Below are 24,708 nucleotides of genomic sequence, written 5' to 3'. Positions count from 1 at the left end.
CATATACAAACTGTTGTAATTCCTACACTGTTCACCTGATTTGGATGTAAATACCCTCAAATTAAAGCTGAAAGTCTGCAGTTAAAGTACATCTTGTTTGTTTCATTTCAAATCCATTGTGGTGGTGTATAGAGCCAAAAAGATTTGAATTGTGCCAATGTCCCAATATTTATGGAACTGACTGTATGTATAATTTTTGTGTATAGAGCATAGATAGCAAGTGTCCCTCTGTCTGCAAGAAAGTTCCCCACTGTGTCTAAAGTCCCCCCCCCCATTGTCCCTCCCTGTCCTGTGGAATGTTTTGCCAGGCAGGAGACCGCACACATGTTGACAATTGCACTGCCAATGAGAAACTGTCTTTCAAGTTTTTCATGTTGGGCACACAGATGCATGCTAATGGATTGCTTTATAGGGCTGTAATCAAGTTTTGTTAATATTTGTAACATTTCATGGCATTCAATCTTACAACTGTTTTATCACCATGTGCTAGCGAAGTCATGCTAAAGGTATAGTGTAATAGGTCTGTAGAAGACCTAGTAACATTTAACATTGTGGAGCGTGATAGTACCCAGCTACCCATGCACTTTTTTAACAATAGCTTGCAAACTAGCCTTTAAAAAGCTAGAAATAAAATGGCAAAAGATTTACTCCCATACACTTCAATAGGGTTTGGCAGTATGTTCAGGGTTCACTGATGTCCTTCTGGGTTCGCTGAACCTCCTGAGAGCCAACATTTGCACAGTTTGCTCATTCCTAATCCTAGGTATAATAAAATGTAATACAACTACATTATGTGCAATGGTCAAGTCAAGTTTTGTATGATATAATGTTTTCTACAATGAGTGTGTTATAGATCTGTGCAATGATTATGTCCAAAAGCTTGGCTCCATTCGTTTTTTAGTGTTCCGTGTCTCCATAGAGTATATGTGACTTCATCTTGACAATGTATCCCAGCTCTGGACCTCCGGAAAGTCATATGTTCAACACTTGCACAGCTGTGTTAATTAGTCACAACTTAATGATTTCACTTGTAATTCTGTTCAGAGGTTTTGAAAACACAACCTTCCAGGGGTCCCCAGGGCTTGGTCTGGGAAACGACATTATGCAGCAGTCATGTTGGAGTTGTAATTAAAGAATATAAAGAGATACTCCTTCCACTTCCTCACATAGCCAGTAGTAGTGAGAATATTTCTTCAGTAAGGTGCTGCTTCAAATGTGTGTGTTTATATTGAAAGACATCCACTAACAATCAGTCTGTCTCACCAAGACTGATTAAAAAAAAAAGTTCAAATGTCAAAGAGCCCTGCCATGGAAGTTAAAGAGCCCTATCATGGGGGAATGTAAACCTAAAGCCCACCTTTACTAAAATGAAACCCCCCAAAACTGCCCCTTGCCCCATAGCACTGTCCACTGTATTTTTTATTGTTGTTATGTAGCCAAACTAAGCTGGCTCCATATGCAGGTATAGGCAAATCCCATCTTACTGCATAAGGATACCTACACCAAGAATAGAAAATAATACACTACAATCTACCAGTCCTTAGATGTAGTGGTTGCATTAGTTTTCATGCTAAGAACATTTTTAGTGGGTACAGAAAAACTGCATTTTTGACTTACCTTAAAGTACATTAAGGGACACAGTACCAAAGGAATTCTGAGAGATATGGAGCATACTGCTACCTACAGCACTACACTACAAAATTCTGTGTATAACAAGAAAGGGTAGAAAAAGATAGCCACCAACCCAGAACCCACCTTGCAAAGGTAATGACATTAAGGAAGACAACCGTGTGGATAAGAGTTGACAGAGGAATATCTCTGACAGGTTCAAAAGGTAACGTTTGAAGAGCTGACAGAACCAGACTGAGATCCTTGCCTCACACCATATTTTGCATGCTTTCCAAGTGTGATCGTTTCCAAGTGTGATCGTACACCTTGTGAGAGGTAAATTTCCTTGCCCTTAGGAGTGTAGGAATAATGGAATCCGATAGGTCCCTATCTCTTAGGCCATGGGCTTCAACAGCCATGCCATTAAAGCCAGTGACCCTGATGCAGATAAAAAGTTCATTGGGACAAAAGACCTGGATGATCTAGAAGAGCCCACAAAGTTTCTGCCAGGGATCAGATAAAGTCCTAGTATCATACGCCTGGGGACAGTTCTGTGTGATGAGTATCACCAGAATCCTCCATCTTGATCATGGGAAGATGAGAAAGGGGTTTCAGGCAAAGAAAAGCATAGATCTGGATGAAGTGATCCCATGGAGCCACCAGGGCATCCATTGCTATGGATAGAGGATCCCTTGACCTGGAGACAAACTTGCTCAGTTTATTGTTGAATCCAGAAGCCAGGGGCTGTATTCAGTGTTCCGCACCTCTAACAAAGGTCTTCAGTTCAGACACTGTTGACTGAGAAAGTCTGTCTGACAATATTTCATGCCTGGATGGTGCAAAGCGAAAAGTCCTGGAACGCAAAGTTCCATCCAAGCCGCAATCTAGTTGTCTTTATCTTGAGCTGCAAGACTTCTGCTTTCTCCCTTAAGATTTATGAATGTCACAGCAGTGGATTCATCTGACTTAATCTGGGTTGGATCAACTTGCAGTTAAAAGGTCAAGTGTCGCTAACTCAATTGTCTGCAAATCCTGGGTGCTCAGCAGGAGACAAGCTACTTCTGGTTACCAAGTTCCCTGCACCAAAAAGGTGTTCAAGGCTCCTCTCCAGACTGTAAGTTTGCATCTGTTGTACACATCTAGAACATTGAATTTCAACAGCTGGAGTGTAATTTGTCATACAGATCTGTCTTGAAGGAGGCTACCATTAAGCCCAGAATAGGGATGAGCTTCGTGTTCGAGTCGAACCCATGTTCGACTCGAACATCGGCTGTTCGATCGTTCGTCGAATTGCGAACGATATGGGCCGTTCGCGCCAAATTCGTGTGGCGCGTCACGGCCCATAATTCACTGCGGCATCGCAGTGCATTGCTTGCTGATGATTGGCCAAGCATGCACTATGACCCGCATGCTTGGCCAATCACAGCGCCGCCTTAACAGAGAGCCGTAATTGGCCAAAGCCAATGAGGCTTTGGCCAATTATGGCTCAGGGGATTTAGTACACGCCCCACACTATATAAGGCCGCCTGCACGGCGGCCCTGAGCAGTGTGTTCCGGTGTGCTGAGAAATAGAGAGAGAGAGAGACAGTGTCATTTCATTTGAGTTAGCTAGATTAGGCAGGACAGTCAGTCAGTTAGCTGCACTTAAAGTGTATTGTCTATATTTACATTTAGTGCAGTGCGTCCTGCTCACAGTGTTCAGCTAGATCCGTTCCTGTTATCTTCTTACTGACAGGCAGGCTTGTCTTGTTACAGTATTTTGAAGAAAATTACTGGTGTTCTTTTGATCCTATTAGTACCACAATCAGGCAGCTAGACTATTTACATTTAGTGCAGTGCGTCCTGCTCACAGTGTTCAGCTAGATCCGTTTCTGTTATCTTCTTACTGACAGGCAGGCTTGTCTTGTTACAGTAAATACAGCTACCTGAAGAAAATTGCTGGTGTTCTTTTGATCCTATTAGTACCACAGTCAGGCAGCTAGACTATTTACAGTTAGTGCAGTGCGTCCTGCTCACAGTGTTCTGCTAAACCTACAAGTTAGTGGGGTGCGTCCTGCTCACAGTGTTCAGCTAAACCTACAAGTTAGTGGGGTGTGTCCACCTCACAGTGTTCAGCTAAACCTACAAGCTAGTGGGGTGCGTCCTGCTCACAGTGTTCAGCTAGATCCGTTTCTGTTATCTTCTTACTGACAGGCAGGCTTGTCTTGTTACAGTAAATACAGCTACCTGAAGAAAATTGCTGGTGTTCTTTTGATCCTATTAGTACCACAGTCAGGCAGCTAGACTATTTACAGTTAGTGCAGTGCGTCCTGCTCACAGTGTTCTGCTAAACCTACAAGTTAGTGGGGTGCGTCCTGCTCACAGTGTTCAGCTAAACCTACAAGTTAGTGGGGTGCGTCCACCTCACAGTGTTCAGCTAAACCTACAAGCTAGTGGGGTGCGTCCTGCTCACAGTGTTCAGCTAGATCCGTTTCTGTTATCTTCTTACTGACAGGCAGGCTTGTCTTGTTACAGTAAATACAGCTACCTGAAGAAAATTGCTGGTGTTCTTTTGATCCTATTAGTACCACAGTCAGGCAGCTAGACTATTTACAGTTAGTGCAGTGCGTCCTGCTCGCAGTGTTCTGTTAAACCTACAAGTTAGTGGGGTGCGTCCTGCTCACAGTGTTCAGCTAAACCTACAAGTTAGTGGGGTGCGTCCACCTCACAGTGTTCAGCTAAACCTACAAGCTAGTGGGGTGCGTCCTGCTCACAGTGTTCAGCTAGATCCGTTTCTGTTATCTTCTTACTGACAGGCAGGCTTGTCTTGTTACAGTAAATACAGCTACCTGAAGAAAATTGCTGGTGTTCTTTTGATCCTATTAGTACCACAGTCAGGCAGCTAGACTATTTACAGTTAGTGCAGTGCGTCCTGCTCGCAGTGTTCTGCTAAACCTACAAGTTAGTGGGGTGCGTCCTGCTCACAGTGTTCAGCTAAACCTACAAGTTAGTGGGGTGCGTCCACCTCACAGTGTTCAGCTAAACCTACAAGCTAGTGGGGTGCGTCCTGCTCACAGTGTTCAGCTAGATCCGTTTCTGTTATCTTCTTACTGACAGGCAGGCTTGTCTTGTTACAGTAAATACAGCTACCTGAAGAAAATTGCTGGTGTTCTTTTGATCCTATTAGTACCACAGTCAGGCAGCTAGACTATTTACAGTTAGTGCAGTGCGTCCTGCTCACAGTGTTCAGCTAAACCTACAAGTTAGTGGGGTGCGTCCACCTCACAGTGTTCAGCTAAAGCTACCTGTAGAAGGTTGGTGGTGTTCTCATACTACAGGCAGGTAGTTGATTTTGCTAGCTGCAGTATCAGTGCATATATATATATATATATATATATATATATATATATATATATATATATATATCCCAGCTTAGTGCAGCTACAGGCCATTAGTATGTCTGGAAGGCCAAGAAGGAGAGGCAGACAGTCACAAGCCAATAAGAGAGGGCAAGCAGGCTTTGTGTCTAGTGCTGGTCGTGGAGACGGTGCATCCTCATCAGCACGTGGCCATGGGACACGCTTGGCCTTTTTTTCGGCAGCTGGCCATGTTGAGCCGCAACATGCGGAAGACTTGGTCGAGTGGATGACCAAGCTGTCCTCATCCTCCTCATCCTCTCTCACCCATGCCCAGGGTACTTTGTCTGGCAAAGCAGCGGCCTCTTCCCTCGGCTCAATGTCATCAGTGACTCCTTCCCTAGCCCCACCATGTCCTCCTGAGGAGTCCCTCGAACTGTTTGACCACAGTGTTGGGTACATGCTCCAGGAGGATGCCCAGCGTTTGGAAGGCTCTGATGATGATACTGAGCTCGATGAAGGCAGTAACATGAGCACGGACAGAGGGGGTGCCCAAGAAGGACAGCAATCTGGCAGTCATGCTCCCCCTGCTGCAGCATACTGCCAGGTTTGCTCCAGTGATGAGGAGGAAGGGGATGATGAGGTCACTGACTCAACGTGGGTGCCTGATAGGAGAGAGGAGGAGGAGGAGGAGGAGGCGGCACATCACCAACGAGGCAGGATGCCCTCCAGGGGCCAGCCTAAGGGCAGCACATTGACTGCATCACACCCCAAAGCTCCACATGTGCAGGGCGCTGCAGTCTCTGCGCGTTATTCAAAAAGTTCTTTGGTGTGGGCCTTTTTTGAGACGAGTGCATCAGATCGCACCGCTGCTATTTGCAACATATGTCTCAAGCGTATCTCGCGTGGCCAAAACATCTCCCGCTTGGGTACCACATGCTTGACCAGACATATGTTGACCTGCCATGCAGTTCGTTGGCAAGCGTATCTAAAAGACCCACACCAAAGAACAAAGAGGACCTCTCCTTGCTCCTCATCAGCTGAGATTTCCAACCCCACTAGACCTTCAGTCCTCTCTGAGACCTGCACTGAGAGGAATGAAGGTGTAGAATTAGGTGTGTCACAGCCAAGTACTTGTGGGCAATCTGATTTTGGTACACCGACGTCAGATTGTACCAGGCAAATTTCCCTGCCCCAGCTGCTGCACCGCCGAAAGAAGTTTGCTCCCAGCCATCCACATGCCCAGCGGTTGAATGCTAGCTTGGCAAAATTGCTAGCACTTCAACTGCTGCCTTTTCAGTTGGTAGACTCTGCCCCCTTCCGTGAGTTTGTGGAATGTGCGGTTCCTCAGTGGCAGTTACCCAAACGCCACTTTTTCTCACGGAAGGCGATTCCGGCTCTCTACCAGCATGTGGAAGGCAATGTCCATGCCTCGCTGGACAGGGCGGTCAGCGGTAAGGTGCATATTACCGCTGACTCATGGTCCAGCAGGCATGGACAGGGACGTTACCTAAGTTTCACGGCGCATTGGGTGACTCTGCTGGCAGCTGGGAAGGATGCAGGACAAGGTGCAGTAGTGTTGGAGGTTGTTCCGCCACCACGCCTCCAAAATGCTAATGATTGTGACACACCTCTCTCCTCCACCCCCTCCTCTTCTTCTTCCTCCATGGCCTCTTCCTCGGAACCAGCGGTGCTCCGTAGTCGTTCAAGGGGCTACGCAAGTACGCAGGCCAAAAGATGCCATGCGGTGCTTGAGCTGGTGTGCTTGGGGGACAGGAGCCACACTGGGGCAGAGGTTCTGTCAGCTCTGCAGGGGCAGGTTCAGAGGTGGTTGACGCCACGCCAACTTAAGGCAGGAATGGTGGTTTGCGACAATGGCACCAACCTCCTCTCTGCCCTCCGACAGGGACAAATGACCCATGTGCCCTGTTTGGCTCACGTCCTTAACTTGGTGGTGCAGCGGTTCTTGGGCAGGTACCCGGGCTTACAGGATGTCCTGAGGCAGGCCAGGAAAGTCTGTGTGCATTTCCGCCGGTCATATAATGCCAGTGCTCGGCTGACGGACCTCCAAAAGGAGTTTAACCTGCCCAAGAACCGCCTAATCTGTGACATGCCCACCAGGTGGAACTCAACGTTGGCCATGCTGCAGCGGCTGCACACGCAGCAGAAGGCCATCAATGAGTACCTGTGCGACTATGGCACCAGGACAGGGTCAGGGGAGCTTGGTTTTTTTTCCCCACGCCAGTGGGCCATGATCAGGGATGCATGCACTGTCCTGTCACCATTTGAGGAGGCCACGAGGATGGTGAGCAGTGACAGTGCATGCATCAGTGACACTGTCCCCCTTGTCCACCTGTTGGAGCACACGCTGCGTGGAATAATGGACAGGGCACTTGAGGCAGAACAGAGGCAGGAAGAGGAGGACTTCCTTAGCTCTCAAGGCCCCCTTTATCCAGACAGTGTTCCTGCGTGCCCGCCGATCACACAAGAAGAGGACGAGGAGGAGGAGGAGGAGGAGGAAGATTGTGTCAGTATGGAGGTGGAGCCTGGCACTCAGCATCAGCAGCAGTTTTTAAGGGATCAGTCCCAAAAAAACACATGGACTTGTACGTGGCTGGGAGGAGGTGGCTGCGGACCATGTCGTCCTTAGTGACCCAGAGGACTCCGGACCGAATGCCTCAGCAAACCTACGCTGCATGGCCTCCCTGATCCTGCAAAGCCTGCGTAAGGATCCTCGTATTCGTGGTATCAAGGAGAAGGACCAATACTGGCTGGCAACCCTCCTTGATCCACGTTACAAGGGTAAGGTTGCGGACCTTATCTTGCCATCGCAGAGGGAGCAGAGGATGAAACATCTTCGGGACGCCTTGCAGAAAGGTCTGTGCAACGCGTTACCAGAGACTGGGAGGTTACAAACTCCTGTTTCTGGACAACGTGTTGCTGAGGCTTCGGTCAGTCAAAGAAGGAGCGGTGGAGAAGGTGGCCGTCTGACCGATGCATTCAGACAATTTTTTGGTCCGCAGCCCCAAGGTATGATCGGTTCCAGCAACCATCGCCAGCGTCTGTTTTACATGGTGCAGGAATACCTAGGGGCAAGATCAGACTTGGACACCTTTCCCACCGAAAATCCTCTGGGTTACTGGGTCTTGAGGATGGATCACTGGCCAGAGCTTGCACAGTATGCAATTGAGCTACTGGCCTGTCCTGCATCCAGCGTTCTTTCGGAACGCACATTCAGTGCTGCTGGAGGCGTGGTAACCGATCACAGGGTGCGTCTGTCCACTGACTCGGTCGATCGACTGACCTTCATAAAAATGAATCAGTCTTGGATCACCACCAGCAACCAAGCACCTGATGCTGATGTAACCGAATAATTTTTTTTGAAATCTCAGATCCCTTCAAAGACTGCCTATGCTGATGCTGAGTGACTATCCCTGAGTAATTATCCTCTTCCTCCTCCTCATCACGCTGATAGCTTGTAAGAACATTTTTGGTTCTGGGCGCCACCACCAGTGCCTAAGGCACAATTTTTCAGCCCCTGTTTAACAGGGGCGTGTAATTACAATTTTTGATGTAATACTTTGCAGCAGGGCTCGTTCCTGCATTCCAACTAGAGTGTCTGTGAGGGGTTGCAGTGTTGTGGCACCAGCACCAGTGCCTAAGGCCCATTTTTTCTGCCCCTGTTTAACAGGGGCGTGTAATTACAATTTTTGATGCAATACTTTGCAGCAGGGCTCGTTCCTGCATTCCAACTAGAGTGTCTGTGAAGGGTTGCAGTGTTGTGGCACCAGCACCAGTGCCTAAGGCCCATTTTTTCTGCCCCTGTTTAACAGGGGCGTGTAATTACAATTTTTGATGCAATACTTTGCAGCAGGGCTCGTTCCTGCGTTCCAACTAGAGTGTCTGTGAGGGGTTGCAGTGTTGTGGCACCAGCACCAGTGCCTAAGGCCCAATTTTTCAGCCCTTGTTTAACAGGGGCGTGTAATTACAATTTTTGATGCAATACTTGGCAGCAGGGCTCGTTCCTGCATTCCAACTAGAGTGTCTGTGAGGGGTTGCAGTGTTGTGGCACCAGCACCAGTGCCTAAGGCCTAATTTTTCAGCTCCTGTTCAACAGGGGCATGTAATTACAATTCTTGATCTAATATTTCACAGCAGGGCCCTGTGAGGGCTTACAGTGTTGTGGCACCAGCACCAGTGCCTAAGGCCCATTTTTTCTGCCCCTGTTTAACAGGGGCGTGTAATTACAATTTTTGATGCAATACTTTGCAGCAGGGCTCGTTCCTGCGTTCCAACTAGAGTGTCTGTGAGGGGTTGCAGTGTTGTGGCACCAGCACCAGTGCCTAAGGCCCATTTTTTCTGCCCCTGTTTAACAGGGGCGTGTAATTACAATTTTTGATGTAATACTTTGCAGCAGGGCTCGTTCCTGCGTTCCAACTAAAGTGTCTGTGAAGGGTTGCAGTGTTGTGGCACCAGCACCAGTGCCTAAGGCCCATTTTTTCTGCCCCTGTTTAACAGGGGCGTGTAATTACAATTTTTGATGCAATACTTTGCAGCAGGGCTCGTTCCTGCGTTCCAACTAGAGTGTCTGTGAGGGGTTGCAGTGTTGTGGCACCAGCACCAGTGCCTAAGGCCCAATTTTTCAGCCCTTGTTTAACAGGGGCGTGTAATTACAATTTTTGATGCAATACTTGGCAGCAGGGCTCGTTCCTGCGTTCCAACTAGAGTGTCTGTGAGGGGTTGCAGTGTTGTGGCACCAGCACCAGTGCCTAAGGCCTAATTTTTCAGCTCCTGTTCAACAGGGGCATGTAATTACAATTCTTGATCTAATATTTCACAGCAGGGCCCTGTGAGGGCTTACAGTGTTGTGGCCACAGCAACACCTAAGGCCCAAATTTCTGCTGAGTATATAGGGCAGGACCCTACTTTCAAACAACTAACTTACAAACGACTCCTACTTGCAAACGGAAGGAGACAACAGGAAGTGAGATGAAATCTACCCCTAGGAAGGGAAATTCTCTCCTGTAAGAGTTAATATGGGAAAAACATTTCTCCTTTCCACTGATGCTTTCCAATCCATTGGGACAAAAAGTGAGGTGAAATCTTCTGAAGAGGAGGAAAGACAGCAAAACAAATGTCACAGGGTGATAACCCTTCCCTATGTTTTCCAAAAAGCTTAAAAAAGATTTTTTGGCTGGAGCTAAACACGTTAAAAATGTACCCGTTCAAAATTACAAAGAGATTCTACTTAACAACAAACCTACAGTCCCTGTCTTGTTTGCACCGCCTGTATACTGCTGTTCAGAGTATATAGGGCCTGGTGGCCCCACACCTTTCCTTATTTTAATTTGGGTGTGGGGTTCCCCTTAATATCCATACAAGACCCAAAGGGCCTGGTAATGGACTGGGGGGTACCCATGCCGTTTGTCTCGCTGATTTTCATCCATATTGCCAGGACCCGACATTACATTAAACCCGCAAGCAGTTTTAAATGAAATTTTTTCCTTTAAAAATGACATTTGGTGCAGGGACTGTTCTAAACACGGGAAACACGCGTCACTTTACAGGCATACTATAGACACCCCTCAGGTACGATATTTAAAGGAATATTTCACTTTTTTTTTTTTTACTTTAAGCATCATTAAAATCACTGCTCCTGAAAAAACGTCAGTTTTTAAAAGTTTTTTTTGCATTGATACATGTCCCCTGGGGTAGGAACCGGGTCCCCAAACCCTTTTTAGGACAATACCATGCAAATTAGTTTTTAAAATGAGCACTTTTGATTTCGAACGTTCGAGTCCCATAGACGTCAATGGGGTTCTAACGTTCGTGCGAACTTTCGGTCCGTTCGCAGGTTCTGGTGCGAACCGAACCGGGGGGTGTTCGGCTCATCCCTAGCCCAGAACCATCATACAAAAAGTCAAGAGTTTGATAGTTCCTGGACTGTAAAGTCCAAACATGGGAGCGGACGATCAGGAGTTTATCTTACTGCAAAAAATAAAACCCAGATAAGGAGGACCTAGAAGTAGACCTAGATACTCCAAGTGAAGGGTCAGTTCCTGCACTGACTTCTGGAAGTTCAAGGTGGAAAAGAGGCATAGAAGTTCATTTGATCAATGTTTTCATATAACTTTACGGTTTCAAACCTTAGATAAATGTTAAATAAGGGCAGAAAGCTGCACAGCAGGTAGGGGAAAATGTATTAAAAAATTACTAATTATATTACTGTTTCCTGCATATTGCTACCTCAAAATATTGGATTAAATGCAACTCCCATAGGCTGTAAATTGTCCAGAATGGCTCAGCCACTAAGCTAGAACTACAAGCCACACATCAGGTGAACAAATTGTGATTCTCCACTTGTGATATGCAGGAACACAGTTATTCTGCATCCCAGCAGATACTTTAAAATCATAGAAAGCTGCTGCCTGTTTTGGACAGACTTGTTTGAGAAAGGACAGAGTCTGTCAAAAACACTTAGTGCTGTGCTTTGCTGTATTAAAGTATAATTTCAGTATCTGTTGGAGTGCCAAACAATTGTCTTTTTACATACCATTAGAGTTGGATAACAGGTGAGGTATGAATGATGGTTGAGGTGCATGAAAAAGTGTTTTACCAATTCATGGATCATTTCCTTAATATAAAAACTCACCCAATCCTTTTCCATCATGCCCTATTTCAATATGAGAAATTTTTCCTATATCTTTTGCGCTGATTCTGAATGTGTCAACCTGGAAAAAATAAATACAATGAAGAAATAGAGTAAACAGGAATTTGATAAAATGATGCTTTTCTTAGCTATAATGTTCTGTTTAGATGAACTTTTTACTAACAATCTATAATTGTCAATGGAATAATTACTGATAATTGTAATGCTCACTGTGAGGCTGAGTGAATATACCAAATGTGAGCTGGACTATACACAAACATAGACATTAGTGAAATGCTAAACCATTGGCAGTTTTTTTTTTTTTTAATTCATGGCAATATTTAATAATTACAATAGATGGAAATGACAGGGAAGCATTTTAAGACACTTAAAACCACATTAACACTTTGTGAATATTTATTGGATCCTGGGGTACATTTCTGCATCTGTTTCCTTTCTCCATTATAGGACTGACATGGCAATGTCACATTGAAGCACACACAGTGAAAGTCACATGCAGCTTCTTTGCTATATGTTAGTGTCTGACATTGTGACAGCCCAAATCCTCTCATTATACAGTAGGTATTCTTACTGACTATGTACCAACATCTGTACCATAGTTCATGGGATGCTTGTATAGGATGCTAGAAGCAATAGAAAAGTACTACGAGCTGATTGAATGGATGTCATAGGATTATTTTTGAAATGTTAGTTGGTAGGGTATCACCATTATGGCCCTGCCATGTCTCAATTTGTTTTCTAATAATGCCATTTAGAATTTAGAACATGATGTTTGCAAGTTGTTGAAACCGCTTTCCTAAGCTTTGACAAATCTTTGAAACATATCTTTTTGTTCTGTCACATAAATATCTGCACAGTCTCTACTCCCTGGTCCCTGGTGTGGATCCCCATATTTGTTAGTACCTACCTGCCCTCCAAAATTTTCAACATCCAAAGCCCATATACAGTAGAAGGACACATCCTGGATATTTGTTTCAATTGATGTTTTTGCTCCAATACCTAGTAGCTGTCACTAGAGATGTTTTAAATCTAAGCTATGGACACAAGTGCCCTCTTCTCTGGACTCTCTTTAGTCCTACTTTAGATGCTAAACTTTGCCACCTTTGCCACCTGCTGTCATTCAAAGTCAGCTAGCCAATAAGGGGAGAGAGGGGGCGGGGCCGGTTTGGGGCTCCATGTCTGAATGGACACAGGGAGCTGTGACTCAGCTCGGGTGCCACCATAACAAGCTGCTTGCTGTGAGGGCACTGAACAGAAGCGAGGGGCCAGGAACACTGAAGAGGGACCCAAGCAGAGGAGGATCCAGGCAAATCCACTGCAACAGAGCAGGTAAGTATAACATGTTTATTATTCTTATAGGAAAAAAGCAAGACTTTACAATCACTTTAAGGCTTTAGAACCACTTTAAAGTGGTTGTAGCCCTAGAAAAAAATATACTTCTGTCCCTTTAAGACACGAGATATAGGCACCGTGCTTTTGCCATGTTAATTGTCCCTTTCAATGTTGTACAATACCTGGTTGATCCTGCCTGTTCCTGGATTCCCCTGTGTGTACTGACCACACTTATCATGGCTGCGGATCCCAGATAGCGTGGTCAGAATATGCGCCTCTGTCACCCTGCTGTGTATTCTGAAGTCTATATGTGTAGTCTGTGTGTGAACTGTGATGTCAAACTTCTCCCCGCCCCTCCCCTCTCCTCCTGCCTTGATTGAATATTCTGCTGCTGCTGCTGCTGCTCCTCCCCTTTGGTAAAGTGGTCGTAAAGTAACATCTATTATATACTTTTATCCCCTCTGTTTCAGGAACATATTACGTACAGTGTGTGTATTTTTTTAAAATTATAAAGCTAAATACCTTCTTTGCCCATCTCTGCTGTGTCGCCACATGTGCTCCCTCTGCTAGCTTGCATTTGCCAGAGGAAAATCTCAACCTCTCCCACAGTACTCCTTAGGACGAGAAGGAGAGCAGAGAGAGGACACGTGACCACACAACAGAGCTGGGCAAAGAAGGTATTTAGCTTTATAATTTAAAAATAATACACACACTGTATTTAATATGTTCCTAAAACAGAGAGGATAAAAGAATATAATAGATGTGACCTACAATCACTTTAATTCAAACTATCCGTCTGTTTAAAACCTTTATAATATTTTGCTGAGTCTGGTTTTCACTTTAACCAGTAGTGATTATTCCTCAAACCCATTGGTTTCTCACTTTTTGCTAAATGCTGTTCTACATAAGGTAATTTTTAGAAGACTATGCTTATCCTGCTTATTATTACCCCATATACAGTTTCCAAACAGCCAACCACTCAATTTGCCAGGATGGGGATTTAATTATTTTGATAGCTGCATCTGTCATTGAATGTGATCAGTATATAGCTAATTTTACTCTATTGTACAATGTTAAAGTTTGGTTCTGGTAACAAAACATATATAGTTCATATCTGGCCATATCTGTGTATGTATATTGATGCTTTGATAGAAAAGCCAGCTGTTTTCATGGTTATTCATACATGATGGGGCAGTTATTGGCAAATGAGGTGTAAAACTTTTTTTGTAATTAAAGGCCTTTACATTTTTTTGACAATGTCCAATGATGATGATAATAATAATAATCGTCATTAGGGATGAGCTCAATGTTCGACCGTTCGCCAAACATCGAACATTATGGGGCGTTCGTGGCAAATTCGAACCCCGCGGAACGCCCCATAATGCACTGCGAGATCGCAGTGCATTGCTATATGATGATTGGCCAAAGCATACACCTGACCTGCATGCTTTGGCTAATCACAGCTGCTGTGAGAGACATGATTGGCCAAAGGCAAGGTGCCTTTGGCTAAACATGGCTCAGGGGGACTAAGTCCACGCCCCACACTATATAAGGCTGCTTACATAGCGGCCGCGTGTGGTGTTGTTGGTGTGGACGTAAAGAGAGAGCTTTAGTTAGTTAGTTAGTTTTATATATATATATATATATATATATATATATATATATATACACAGTGGGGACGAAAAGTACTCAGACCCCCTTAACTTTTTCACTCTTTGTTATATTGCAGCCATTTGCTAAAATCATTTAAGTTAATTTTTTCCTCATTAATGTACACATAGCACCCCATATTGACAGAAAAACACAGAATTGTTGACATTTTTGCGGATTTATTAAAAAAGAAAAATCTGAAATATTACATGAACATGAAATGTTAGCTTGGCCAAATTGCTAGCACTGCAACTGCTGCCTTTTCAGCTGGTAGACTCTGCCCCCTTTTGTGAATTTATGGAATGTGCTGTACCACAGTGGCAGGTTCCAAAACGGCATTTCTTTTCACGTAAGGCAATTCTGGCTCTCTACCATCATGTGGAAGGCAATGTTTTGGCCTCGTTGGACAGGGCAGTCAGCAGTAAGGTTCATATAACTGCTGACTCATGGTCCAGCAGGCATGGGCAAGGATGTTACCTTTCCTTCACGACGCACTGGGTAACTCTGCTGGCAGCTGGGAAGGATGCAGGACAGGGTTCAGTGTTGTTGGAGCTTGTTCCACCACCATGCCTCCAAAAAGCTAGTGGTGATTCTGCTACAGCTCTCTACTCCACCCCCTCCTCTTCTTCTTCCTCTATGGCCTCTTCTGCAGAATTGTCCTCTGAACCAGCAGTGCTCCGTAAGTGTTCAAGGGGCTACGCAAGCAGTCAGGCTAAAAGATGCCATGTGTTGCTTGAGTTGGTCTGCCTAGGGGACAGGAGCCACACTGGGGCAGAGGTTCTGTCAGCTCTGCAGGGGCAGGCTCAGAGGTGGTTGACACCCTGCCAGCTTCAGCCAGGAATGGTTGTATGCGACAATGGCACCAATCTTCTCTCTGCCCTCCGACGGGGACACTTGACCCATGTTCCATGTTTGGCACACATCCTGAATTTGGCGGTGCAGCATTTCTTGACCAGGTACCCAGGCTTACAAGATCCCCTGAGTCGGCCAGGAAAGTCTGTGATAATTTCCGCCTGTCATACAATTCCAGTGCTCGGCTGGCTGACATTCAAAAGGGAATGCAACCTGCCCACTAACCGCCTCATTTGTGACATGCCCACCAGATGGAACTTAACATTGGCAATGCTGCAGTGGCTGCACACACAGCAGAGGGCCATCAATGAGTACCTGTGTGAGTATGGCACCAGGACAGGGTCAGGGGATCTTGGCTTCTTTTCGCCACGCCAGTGGCTACTGATCAAGGATGCATGCACTTTTCTGTCACCATTTTAGGAGGCCACAAGAATGGTGAGCAGCCACAATGCATGCATCAGTGACACTGTCCCTCTAGTCTTCCTGCTGGAGCACACGCTTTGTGGAAACATGGACAGGCCACTTGAGGCAGAACAGCGGGATGAAGAAGAGGACTTCCTTTCCTCTCAAGGCCCCCTTTATCCAGATAACATTCCTGCATGGCTGCCAAACAAACAGGAAGAAGAGGAGGAGGAAGATTGTGTCAGCATGGATGTAGAGGAAAACATGCAGAAGTCTTCAAGGGGTAGTTTATCAGTCCCCAGAAACCCAAGGAGGCTGGGAGGAGGTAGTTACGGAAAATGTCATCATTAGTGACCCAGAGGACTCAGAATCGAATGCCTCTGCAAACTTATGCTGCATGGCCTCCTTGATTTTGTAAAGCCTGCGAAAGGACCCAAGGATTTGTGGTATCAAGGAGAGGGATCATTACTGGCTGGCAACTCTTCTTGATCCACGTTACAAGGGTAAAATTGCAGAACTCATCCTGCCTTTGGAGCAGAAGATGAAACATCTTCAGGAGGCCTTGAAGAAAAGCTTGTGTAATGCATTTCCAGACCCTTGGAGGTTACCATTTCATGGTGCTGGACAATGTGTTTCTGAGTCTTTGTTCAGTCAGAGGAAGAGGGGTGGAAAAGGTGGCCGGCTGACCGATGCCTTTGAACAATTTTTAAGTCCTCAGCGCCAAGGTCTGATAGGTTCAAGCAACCATCACCAGCATTGCATTATATGGTGCAAGAATATCTAGGGCCAAGAGCAGACTTGGATACCTTTCCAACAGGTCATCCACTGGGTTACTGGGTCTTGAGGATGGACTATTGGCCAGAACTTGCTCAATTTGCAATCGAGCTACTGGCCTGTCCTGCATCCAGCGTGCCTTAACCGCACAGTCATTGCTGCTGGAGGGTTTGTAACAGATCAAAGAGTGTGTCCACAGACTCCGTTGATAGGCTCACATTTATAAAAATGAATCAGTCCTGGATCAGCAGCTATCAAGCACCTGATGCTGATGTAACTGATTGAGTTTGCTATGAATCTGGGATCCCTTGAAGACTGTCTATGCTGCCTATCCTATTCCTCCTGAATCTTGATGATGCTAGGTTTCAATAATAATGGGTAAGTATAATGGTGAATGGGTATGGTTACAATGTACCTGATACCCATTCCCATAGGGGGGGGGGCAGGATCTGAGGTCCCCCTTGTTAGAGGGGGCTTTCAGATTCCGATAAGCCCCCCCACCCACAGACCCCCACAACCACCGGGCAAGGGTTGTGGGGATGAGGCCCTTGTCCCCATCAACATGGGGACAAGGTGCTTTGGGGGGGAACCCAAAGCACCCTCACCATGTTGAGGGCATGTGGCCTGGTACAGTTCAGGACCAGGTCAGTCAGTTTCCTGCAGCCTGCCTGGTTGCATGCTCAGATAAGGGTCTGGTACGGATTTTGGGGGGCCCCATGCCATTTTTAAAAAAATGGAGCTCTCCTTAATATCCATATCAGACCCGAAGGGCCTGGTATGGACTGGGGGGGAAACCCACGCTGGTTTCTTCAATTATTTTTTTTGCCATGATCCAACAATACATTACAGCCGCGAGCAATTTTAAATGACATTTTTTCCTTTAGAAATGTCATTTTTATTTGGTACTGTTATAAACATGGGAAAGATGCGCTACTTTGCATGCAGACTAAGGGGACCCCCATGCACGATATTTAAAGCAATACTTAATTTTTATTGTTTCACTTTAAGAATTATTAAAATCACTGCTCCTGAAAAAACGGCCCTTTTAAAAACTTTTCTTGCATTGTTACATGTCCCCTGGGTCAGTATTCGGGTCCCAAAACACTTTTCATTGCAATAACTTGCATATAAGCCTTTAAAATTAGCACTTTTGATTTCTCCCATTTGTGTCCCAAAGACTTTAACGGTGTTCGCATGTTCGCACAAATTGTTTATCTGTACACATGTTCTGGTGCGAACCGAACTGGGAGGGTGTTCGGCTCATCCCTAATCGTCATCATCATCATCAAATGTTATCTATCTATCTGTACTAGCAGGAACAGGTGTAGAGTGGTTTTAAGTATTTTTATTTTTAACCGATCATATGACCTCCTCCCCAGATGGTCTTTTTTCCTTTATTTAGCAAAAAATGATTAAATACCACCAAAAGAAAGCTCTATTTGTGTGAACAAAATGATACAAATTTCATATGGGTACAGAGTTGCATGACCGCGCAATTGTCATTCAAAAGTGTGACAGCGCTGAAAGCTGAAAATTGGCCTAGGCAGGAAGGGGTGAAAGTGCCCAGTTTTGAAGTGGTTAATAGGCAAATAAATACAATACGGTTCTTTCATAGTCCTTTTAGAAGCTAACAGTCTTATACCTTTTTAAACCACAGAAGCAGACACTAATGTAAAAATAGCAATCCCAGATACAAACAACTATATTTCTGCCCAGATCTTCCAATTTAGCAAGCTAAAAACTTTTTTTGGGTTTTGGATTAAGTAGGGAAAACCAGCAGCTTTATTATTGAGATTATTTATTCTCACTTCCTGTCCTGCTCAGAATTTCACTACAGAGGAAGGGAGGGAAAATCTGCAATAGGTGCAATAGGGACACAAACAGAAATAAACATCTGACAGGGCCTCTAGCCTTTTCTTAATTACTGGCCTTCAACCCCAGCTGCTATCTCTTTTGTTTTCGTCACAAGCAAAGCATGTTTGTCCAATCACTTGATTAAATTATCTACTTGTTATTTTTATGTTTCTTGGAAGCAGGGCTAACAGGAAGCTGCTGTATGATTCATTTTATAAGAGTCTAAGCTAACATTAAAGCGGAGGTCCACCCACCGCTGAAAAAATTAAAAGCCAGCAGCTGCACATACTGCAGCTGCTTACTTTTAATAATCGGACACTTACCTGTCCTTGAGTCCAGCGATGTCTGCACCACAGCTGATGTTTCCATCAGCTGTCAGGTGCATGCCGCCGCCATTGCGAGTAAGGGAACCCGGCAGTGAAGCCTTACGGCTTCACTGCCAGGAACCCTACTGTGCATGCACGATGCTCCGCTCCTTCTCCTACTGGCCCGGCAGCCGTGAAAGGAGGAGGAGGGAGCCCGGGCGGGGATGTCAATACCTGCGGCTGAGGCTCCCAGAAGTGGGAACAGGATTCCTGTGAAAGACAGGTATCCTGCCCCCCCCCCAAAAAAAAGGCACCTGAGGGAGGAAGGAGTAAAACGAGTGGAAGTTCCATTTTTGGGTGGAACTCCGCTTTAAGAACTGATACGGATCTTTCAAATCGGCTGGTGTCTTGCCAATAGGTGGCCCAGATCACACTTTATCAGAATAAAAGTGCTAAATAATATCACTGCAGCAATCATTTAAAGATGGTGTCACACAGTGCTATGGTCAGACGTCTGGGGTAAGATTTGCTCTGCTGTCTAGAATACAGCCATGTGTCAAATGAAGCCAGCAGACACAAGACGCATAGACAACAGACTTTGTGGGTAGAATCAGATACATTGCTAGATCATTTGTAAGCACAGTAACCTGTTAGGATAGGAATCTGGGAACTGTCATTGATGAATAGAGATGGGTCCGAACATCCACCTGTTCGAGAGTTCTGCTGCAAACTGAACAGTAGGGTGTTCGGCCCATCTCTAGTTCTAACTCGAAAGGCAAACCCCATTTAAGTGTACGGGAGTCAAACTGGAAAAATTAAAAGTGCCCATTTTGAAGGCTTATATGCAAGTAATTGGCCATAAAAGGGGTAAAATGGGGGTCCAGGTACTGCCCTGGGGGACATGTATCAAAGCTAATGGTTTTTTTTTTTTCAAACTAACGTTTTTTCAGGAGCAGTAATTTTAATGATGCTTAAAGTGCAACAATAAAAATTCCTTTAAATATTGTGCCTGGGGGTCCCCTTAGTCTGCCTGTAAAGTGGTGCATCTGTAACATATACACATGTATAGAATATGATGCAGTGAAAATCAAAATTTTAAAAAAATGGCGTGGTGCCTCCCCAAAACCCATACCAGACCCTTATCTGAACAAGCAGAATGGCAGGTCAGGAAAGTGGGGGACGAGTGATCCTGAACCATACCAGGCCACATGTCCTCCACATGGGGGTTGCTTTGGGGAAGGGGGGCTCTGTCACCCCGCCCCAAATCACCTTGTCCCCATGTTGATGGGGACAAGGGTCTCTAGCCCACAACCCTGGCTGTGGTTGTATGGGTCTGCGGGCGGGGGGCCCCAGGATCCCACCCCCATGTGAATAAGTTTGGGGTACTATGTACCCCTACCCATTCACCAAAAAAGTGTCAAAAAGTAATAAAAGCACAGAGACAGTTTTTGACAATTCCTTTATTAAAAAAATTTAAAAAACAGCATCCCCCAACATAAACCCATAAATCAATCACGCTGCCCGCCGCACCCAAAAAAGAACAAAAAAAAGGTCCACCTTTATGGATGGCTGACCGTCGAATGCCTCCTCCGCTATTGCACAGTTCTTACATAGGTAAGGACGGGGCCACCTGGCACCACCCCCTTGTGATGTCACAGACTGGTGCTTGCTGGGCTGCTGACGTTCCAGGGGGGCAGTGCCACCAGGTGACATTGCCAGGTGGCCCCGCCCCATAGCTCTTTAAAAAATGTCAAACGGTGGGCCAGCCAGACCGCGGGAGCATTCGTTGCAAGTGGACCTTTTTTTTTTTTTTTTTCTGTTTTTGGGTACAGCGCTGCGATGAGCCTCCATTGACAATGGATCTACATCGGGGGACATTGTTTATTTTTAGATAAAAAAGGATTTCTCAAAAACTTGTCTACTGTCTTTATTAACTTTGTTGGTGAATGAGTGAATGTTCCAAAGCACCCCCCCATGTTGAGGGCCTGTGGCCTGGTATGGTTCAGGAGGGGGGGCACTTGCTTGTCCCCCCTTTCCTGATCTGCCAGGCTGCATGCCCAGATAAGTGTCTGGTATGGATTTTGGGGGGGACCCTACATGATTTTTTTTTTTTAAACATTGGCGTGGGGTTCCCCTTAAAATCCATACCAGACCTGAAGGGTCTATTATAGACTGGGTGGGGGGGGGGGGGGCATGCCATTGCTTTCTTTTTTTTTTTTAACTGGCAAGTTTTTTTTTATTCAGCTTTCAGCGGGGAAACACATTGACAGCTGATGACTCATTGGTTGTTAAGAACACCACAACCAGCTTATACTGCACAATGATTGAGAAAAGCTTTGCCCAATCAGGGCGCAAAATGCACTGTGCAGCGCACAGAGCATTGCAGGGCGTTCAGCAGGGTGAACACCCGCCAAACACCCTGCAAGTTTGGCTGTTGGACAAACGGGGCGAACAGCCAATGTTCGGCCCAAACTCATGCTCAGCTGAACCATTCACCCAACATTATTGATGACTTGCTTTTGAAGGTGTAATCAACATCTGACATGAAGAGTTTGCTTCAGATCCTTGATTCATTATGTAGAGAAGCAAGGAAACAAATGCCTTCATGAAAGCATCAGCAGTGCATGTAAAGCCATATTTTGGCTTAGGGAAGAGTAGAGAAGGGTTAGAACCTCTGTAAGGTTTTAGGTGTATCTTGTGTTTTAGATGTGTGTTTAGTTTCCTCTCTATTTCTCTTAGTGACCATTGTCACTAAGACTAAAAAACAAATGAGGAATCGAAAATGTTGCCAGAACAACTAGTAAGGGAAAAACCCTCAATGGGGACACCTGTGCATGTGATATCTGTGTCAATTTTTTCCTCATTTTAGGAAAGATTTCCTTTAGCTTTGTTTTGTGTCTCTGGGACCGGAATTTAAGGAAAATTTCAACAGCAGCAAAAAATAGATGAAAAAAACCCCAAAAAACTGAAAAGGGTTTTATCCATTTTGCACTCTATATTAATACAGTTTTGCTTTTAGACATACTTTAAAAAATGTGCACTAACACATGGCAATTAATCAGATATTTTAGGTTTATAGGTTGGATTCTAGTTACTGCATTTTGTTTGTTGCTTTTTTAAATAAAGATGTGAATTTTTTAATATGAGAATATTACCTCTCTGATGATAATTACACCTTCAGCAGAAAACAATTTTAAAATAGAATAATTAGAATTAGTTATTTTTTTCATTTCTCTTACCTTTCCTCTTTCAAAAGGATTTTTATCCTGTAGCGGATCAACCAACTGGACAGGTCCAAATGAGTTTCCATTCTCACTGAATAATATGAAATAAACGTTGGCATCCGTGTCTGCTCCTCTCATGTCACCCGTATACACTTTAATCTCATGTTCCACTAGTTTTCCTTCAATATTTTCCATTCCATCGAAGGCAAATGATGTGCCATGTCTAGTTTCACCATTTTCATCATGGAGAACTTGAGAAATGAAAAGCTCTTTTCTTGTCTCTGGGTTGCTTGCATCAATTGAAAAATACCTAAGCAAATAAATTATTACATAAACTGTTATTTAGGAGTATAACAAAAGACAGTTACTGAGATGAACACAAAGCAAGACATTGTAGCTGTACACTAGTTTAAAGAAGCTTAAAGCTTAACTTCAACCTTTTTATTTTGTTTTGACAAAGAACTTCCTGCAGACATGTACTACCGTGTGTGGCTCTAGTGAGAGGAAATCTCCCCAAAAGTGACCCGAAAAGCTATAAAACCCAAATATAGGTTCTTGCCCAACCTTGCTGTCTGTGTTCCTGGCAAAGGAGATTTCTGCAAATAGACAGGAAATGAAAGGGAAATCTCCCCAGTGGGGACAAAAACAACTATAACGTGTCCTAAAATATGTGAATGTGCTGCACTCTACTAAGTAATATCCTTAAAAAAACAAAAATGTGAACAAAACCACACAGAATATTAGTGACAGAATCATATGTGCAAACATGACAAACACATGAAGAAAAGTCTGAGTAAATAGTGATGATACAATTCTGGAACTACTTCAAAATGGTGTAAAATCTCCAAAAATTCCCATTAGGTATAGTCTCACCTTTCTGTTTGACCCTTGCTACAAAGGTCAAACTAGCATGTTGAAAACAGGCCAGGTGGATGGACGATCACAGTTGTATGCTCACATAGGTTAATGGATTTCACTGTATCCAGATCACCAACAGGGGTAAAAGAATCCAGCCAGCACAAACTCCGCTTTAAGCCATTCAGCTCAAAAAGAAATGGCAATCATAGTGCTCACTGTAGAAATGTATTAAAAAAGTAAAAATATACATTGCGCTCATTTAGAAACAGATGACAAACGTGCTACAATAAACCATAGAGACCTACCCGGTTACTGGCCACACTAACTCTGCTGCAGCTATACCACTCATGGTGTGCTGCACTGGTATAGCCTCAGCGTAGTTCATGTGCCCAGACCAAGCAGGTCTCCATGGTTTATTGTTGCATGTTTGTCTTCTGTTTCCAAGTGAGTGCAAAAGTGTATTTTTATTATTGCCACTGTGCAATTTAGTCCCTTTGAGGACTTTTCCTAGTGAGATCCCACTCTTTCCTTATATCCCTCCTCTAGCACATAAACATTGGTATTTCTCCTGCATCCTTCCTCTGGGGTACAGCCAGGTAAGTTCCTGAATAGCAGTGGATGATATTGGAAAAGGACAAGCACCTGGAGTGGTATATGTTTGTTTGTCTTAAAGCTGGTCCCCCCTCCCACCACATTCTGCCCCCTTCCCAGGCTCTCCTGTTCCACCATGGATCCTGGGACTGAAACTGGTTGTCATGATGGCTGGCCATAGAGATGAGGGAGGATCTTATGTACCCCAATTGTCTCTATGGTCTATTAAACTAGAAATGCAGCAGATTTTGTCACTTCTGGTTTCGGTTTATTGTTTCCAAGTCATTGTCAGCTTGTACAGCATCTGATCAAATCAATCTTAGTTTGATCAGATGCTTTTGAGGGTAGAGTTTAGATCTGGGATCTTTAGATCTTGCACTACACATGTAAGTTATCACCGCGAACGTCATAGCGAGAGCAAATATTCTAGCACCAGACCCCTTGTGTAACTCTAAACTGCTAATCTGTAAAGGCTTTTAAAGAGAGCCTTTGGAGATTTTTAAGTATTGTGGCTTGTTGCCATTGCACTGGTGTACATAATTTTAAAATGTGACGTGCTTGATATCTATTTATTCCGCATAACATCATATTTTAAATTTTAACAAACAATTGGGTATTACACTGTATTTTTGTTTCTTTAAAATTCAAATTTGAGCAAATATCATGTGACTAAAAAAACTGCAACCATGATAATTTTTTTCTCCTGGGCCCTTGCTTTCAGAAAAGGTATCATGTTTGGGGATTCTAAGTAATTATTTAGTGAAAAAAGCGCAGATGTTTACATGTATGCGAGAAATTTCAAAATTGGCTTGAGCAGCTTGTGGTTAATTAATCTGCCTCTGAATGCCCTGGCCCTGGCTCTGAAATGGTGCATCTGTGTGATGTATACAACCTACTACAACAATATTGATGTTTCTCTTGGTATGGATTTAAGCAGGAGCGGCCTGTCCATTAAGGGCGCACGGCGCCGCCCACCTATCTATGTGTCCGGCCCCTATGCAGGACATCGGATGCATGAATTCCAATGGGGTGTGTTTTTATAAGCACCTAATTAGAGCCAGAGACTCTAATAGGCTTCAAAATAGGGTGGGCTCAGAGCACAGAGAATGCAAACCGAGCCCACCCAGATGTGTTACAATAGCAAATTAATATTCGCTATTAGTAACACTGAATCTCCTCCCGGCCAATCAGGAAGTGGGTCTTGAGACCCATCACCCGATTGGCTAAAAGGACAGGCGATCCTATTGAATGTC

The 24,708-nt window shown here is 44.6% G+C and overlaps 1 protein-coding gene across 4 annotated transcripts in view; it reads right to left on the bottom strand.

The window, feature by feature from the left end:
• Positions 1 to 24,708, bottom strand: part of RP1 (RP1 axonemal microtubule associated) — a 580,110-nt gene that overhangs the window by 12,178 nt on the left and 543,224 nt on the right. For all 4 annotated transcript variants that reach the window (XM_073631609.1, XM_073631611.1, XM_073631610.1 and 1 more), the window contains 2 exons: positions 22,022 to 22,316; positions 11,596 to 11,674 (listed from right to left, as the gene is read on the bottom strand). In XM_073631609.1, the coding sequence (XP_073487710.1) occupies positions 11,596 to 11,674; positions 22,022 to 22,316 (374 nt within the window). The remainder of the gene's footprint in view (positions 1 to 11,595; positions 11,675 to 22,021; positions 22,317 to 24,708) is intronic.

The sequence above is a fragment of the Aquarana catesbeiana genome, linkage group LG05, assembly GCF_042186555.1.
Source record: "Aquarana catesbeiana isolate 2022-GZ linkage group LG05, ASM4218655v1, whole genome shotgun sequence".
Classification (NCBI taxonomy): Eukaryota; Metazoa; Chordata; class Amphibia; order Anura; family Ranidae; genus Aquarana; species Aquarana catesbeiana.
The sequence above is the reverse complement of the archived record's forward strand: the minus strand, read 5'-3'. Positions and strand labels throughout refer to the sequence as shown.